Source organism: Trypanosoma equiperdum (assembly GCF_001457755.1).
Source record: "Trypanosoma equiperdum strain OVI genome assembly, contig: ctg_1468, whole genome shotgun sequence".
In the NCBI taxonomy this organism is placed as follows: Eukaryota; Euglenozoa; class Kinetoplastea; order Trypanosomatida; family Trypanosomatidae; genus Trypanosoma; species Trypanosoma equiperdum.
The window spans coordinates 18,436-22,212 of record NW_027123469.1 but is presented as its reverse complement, the minus strand read 5'-3'; the positions used below and the strand labels follow the sequence as shown (position 1 = coordinate 22,212).

Genomic DNA, 3,777 nt, shown 5'->3' with positions numbered 1-3,777 from the left:
GCACTGACAGGAGTTTTCTATTTGTCTGTCTTGTCGCTGGTGACGGTAGTTTGAAAAATAAAGCAAACGACTTGCATTTCTGTTCGGCCGCGTTTCATAACTTTTTATTCTTTAACATACAAGTCAGTAGTTTAAATGCTTCTTCAGCGTCTCTTAACTGTGGTTCATCGCAGAAAAATGCAGCTGGAAATCCTGCTTTTCGACTGCTATTTGCTAGTGAAAACAATGTTTCGGAGACACATCTGTACCAACATATTTCTTAGACTAGTTGAAGTACTTCGTCGCTCATTGTCGGCGTAAACTCTAAAACACATACTCGTCAGTGATAAGGAGATCATTTTGTCTAAACGCTAATTAACTACTCTTTCGTCCATGAATTTGCAATTTGGTTTAATTTCACAGTCGCCAACATCATCTGTTCACTAGTGTCTATTAAGTCTAAGTTTAATATGGAACAATATTTCCTTCTTTTGTACTCATTTTCTTTCTACTGCTCTGTCACTCCGTTCTGTATTTTCCCACCTCTTCATTTTCATTTTAAGTCATTTTTCAGAAGATTTAGCGCCAGTATTCGGTATGTACATTGCTACTCGCCTCCTATCAGTATTCCCAGAATTATTTCCTCAATGTAACACTGGCAATAGTTACGTTAGTGTTCGACACTGCGCATATTCGACTGCCCTTAATTTCTCTCTGCCAGTCGCTCACATACTTTAATTGCACCCTTTCAATTTTAAATACTTGTATTTTGGTCATGCGTTTATTTTCTACAGCTGTTCTTATTATAATATTGGTATATAAACACTCATAACACTCTCCTATTATTATTAATATTATCCATAAAGTAAAAAATATACAAAATTAGAATATCACTAATTTTTAAATACACAATCACTCAAACGCTGTAAACCCGTAGACTATTGTCATACACGCCTTGATATATTTTTCATTCTTTCATAAATTGAATAAAATCGAGCATAAATCATTACAATTTAAAAAGCTACTAAGCTCACAAAACAGAAAAAATCAGAGTAAATTTCCTAGTTATAAGAAAACTGGAATCTTTGCAAGCATTGTTTTTCCATTTGCCGTTGCTGTCCTTTCGTGCAAGTAACCTGCGTGGAATGGCTGGTGCAATTTGCAGTTCCGGCTTTTTTATCCCCGTCTTTCTTATCTCCTGGTTTCTCTGCTGCATCTGCTTTTTCTCCTTCTTTGGGATTCTCTCCTGTTGGTGTTGAAGTTTCCTTTTTCCAAGTCAACCCAGTATAATACGCAAGAGCTGGGCCGACAATTTATGTTTTCACACTATCTCCTATTGCTGTATCTTGCTCCAGCGACCCTATTTTGAATTTTATCGGCTCACTATTGACTTTAGTAACGAAATTGGCCTGGAAAGTGTCTTTGGACTCTGAGTAAATGTCTGTTATTATTTTGTCAAGCTTCGGTTTGTCGCTGTCTTTGTTAGGGTCTAGGTTTTCTCCGGGTTTGGTAAGTAGTTGGCTAACAATAATCTGAAATTCTGGGTTTCCTTTTAGCTGCTCGGGTGCTACATCTGCAGCTGTCTGGATAGTTTCAAGCTTTAGTTTTCCCACCTTGCACAGCGCTTCCGCCACTCTCGCTTTCAGCGGCACCGTCAATTTCGTTTGCGCCGTGTACGGTGCGCATGTGTCGGCCCCTTCTGCGTCTTTGTAGATTTGGTGGGCCGCCGGTTTATCGTGTGTCGTCGGGTTGTTGGCCGTCGCGATGCCAAGTCCGGCCGTGGCGGTCGTTATGCTGGCGTCCTGCCCGCAGTTGCCCTTGCCAAGGTTTGTGACGCCGCCTGCTGGGTTTTTGCATGCGGCTTGCAGTATTGTCGGTTTCGGTGCAAATAGCTCGTCTTTTAATAGCTTGATTGACCTGGCCTTGTGCAGTGCCATTCTCTTGCCGTGCAGTGCGTCGCCATTAGCTTGTTTCAAGTTGCACTTCGCCGTCTGTATGTCTTGTGGCGTTATCGGTACCGTGTGGCCGTAAGCCGTGCCGGTGTAGTATGCCTGCAGGTCAGCGTTGGCGTGGCCTCTCGCCGTTCCTATCGTTACTTGTCCCGAGCTCTGGATCTCCCCGAGTGCTAGGGTGGCGCCTGTCCGTCGGTTTAGGATGGTCGTTGCTTGACGAAGTGTAGTTAGGTGTTGGGCGTTTTTGGCCTCCGCTTCTGCCAGCCGGTCTGTGAAGTAAATTGCTAAAGCTTGTGCTGCTTTGGCCGCCGTGGAATTCTGTTTTTTCTGGGCGAAAAGTTGCCAGGCGGCTATTTGCCGCTGCATCTCCTGTGCGGCTGCCTCCGCTGAGGCGATCCTTGTTTCTAACTCATCTGCAACAGCTGCCGTGAATTGTGCCTCGGCGCAGGGGCCTGCGATCGCGTGTCCCATCTCATCAGCCGTGTCTGCGTTCGCCATTGTTGCAAGTGGAGCCGCCAGAAGCATCAGGTAAAGAAGATTTGCCATGCTTTTCGCCTCGCTTCCAGCCTGCTTGTGGTTTACTGCGAGTTCTTCATTTTTTGTTGGTTTGAAGGTTGTTTCTAATGGCAATTAAGAGCCTTTTCCATTGAGTCCCTGTGTATCGGGTGCGTGTCCGACCATGCAGTGTATTCTCCAATCTTCGAGTAAAGATGGCTGGCTTAACTTCTAGCTTACGCGCTTTTGTTCTCCAATTTGTAGCGAGCAGCTATTCCCCTGTTGGTGCTGTCCTGGACCTATATTATCCTCCAAAGTTGTACCTTACCTTAGTCATAGCTGTCTCAGCTGGTGTTTTGGGTATAACAGAGCCTATACTGCTAGAAAAATTGTAATTCTTATTTCTGTACGACTAGCTGTTTACATGTACGTCCCAACTGGGTTTGTAAGCAATATTTTTGACGAGCTTATTGCTCCCTTTTAAAATTGACAGTCGAGCTATAGTGAGTATGAAAAATTGTCCTAAAACAGTTATTTCTTGGTGTTTTTTCTCTTCTGAGGTGGATTGAACTGCACTCTGCTGCGTTACCTTGCATCTAATTTACTAAATCTGTAATTTAAGCTGTATTTTACACCTTTACCTTTTTTCATTATAGGAAACATGAAAATGGTTCGTTCCATTTAATTACTTTACCAGTTTAGCTCCGCGTTGGGTGCGTTAAAGCTTACTTTTCTGAACTATATGTGGTAGCAATAGTACTTTCATTGCTGCCGTTTTTTATTGGTTAGACACATTCTGCCACTTTATGCTTGTGCGTCTAAATGTTGTGGTGCTTTTGACACATGCTACAACCTTAGGCGTATTTTCCTTCTGGTGTGTTTGCCTACAAACTGTCGACCACAATAATTCTTGTGAGATACGAACTTATGAACGCATCGTCCGCCATCTATCAACTGGCGCCCCTGCGCTAGATCATTGCACGTTACTGACTGCGTTTATAATGAAAATAATCTATTCTTTAAAATGTTTTTGTAAATGCATTGGCAACGGTTCTTCTAGACACAAGCCACTTCCAATGCCTCTTTGTTGTGTTAGGGTTAGTAAACCTATTTGGTCCGTACACTTTACACTCTCTCTACATCATTATCCCCTCCATCATCTTCATGTGTATGACGATGCCTATCTTTGGGGTTTTGTTTGAAACTACGCATATACCTTCGCCATTTTACCTTTCTTTCTACCTTTCCTTTAATAACAATATTCCTTGTGTCCTCCCTCACATATAAACGTACTACCATCGTACCCTTGTCTTTGTTTCAAATGCATCCGTTTGTGGTACCCATTCGGTTG

At 42.8% G+C, this 3,777-nt stretch overlaps 1 protein-coding gene across 1 annotated transcript; it reads right to left on the bottom strand.

Moving 5' to 3' along the window:
- Positions 1 to 1,292: 1,292 nt before the first annotated feature.
- On the bottom strand, positions 1,293 to 2,477 carry TEOVI_000832400 (uncharacterized protein; the record flags this gene model as incomplete). The annotated part of the gene is made up of 1 exon (XM_067221578.1): positions 1,293 to 2,477. The coding sequence occupies one exon, from the start codon at positions 2,475 to 2,477 to the stop codon at positions 1,293 to 1,295; it is 1,185 nt and encodes a 394-aa protein (XP_067077679.1).
- Positions 2,478 to 3,777: the final 1,300 nt, after the last annotated feature.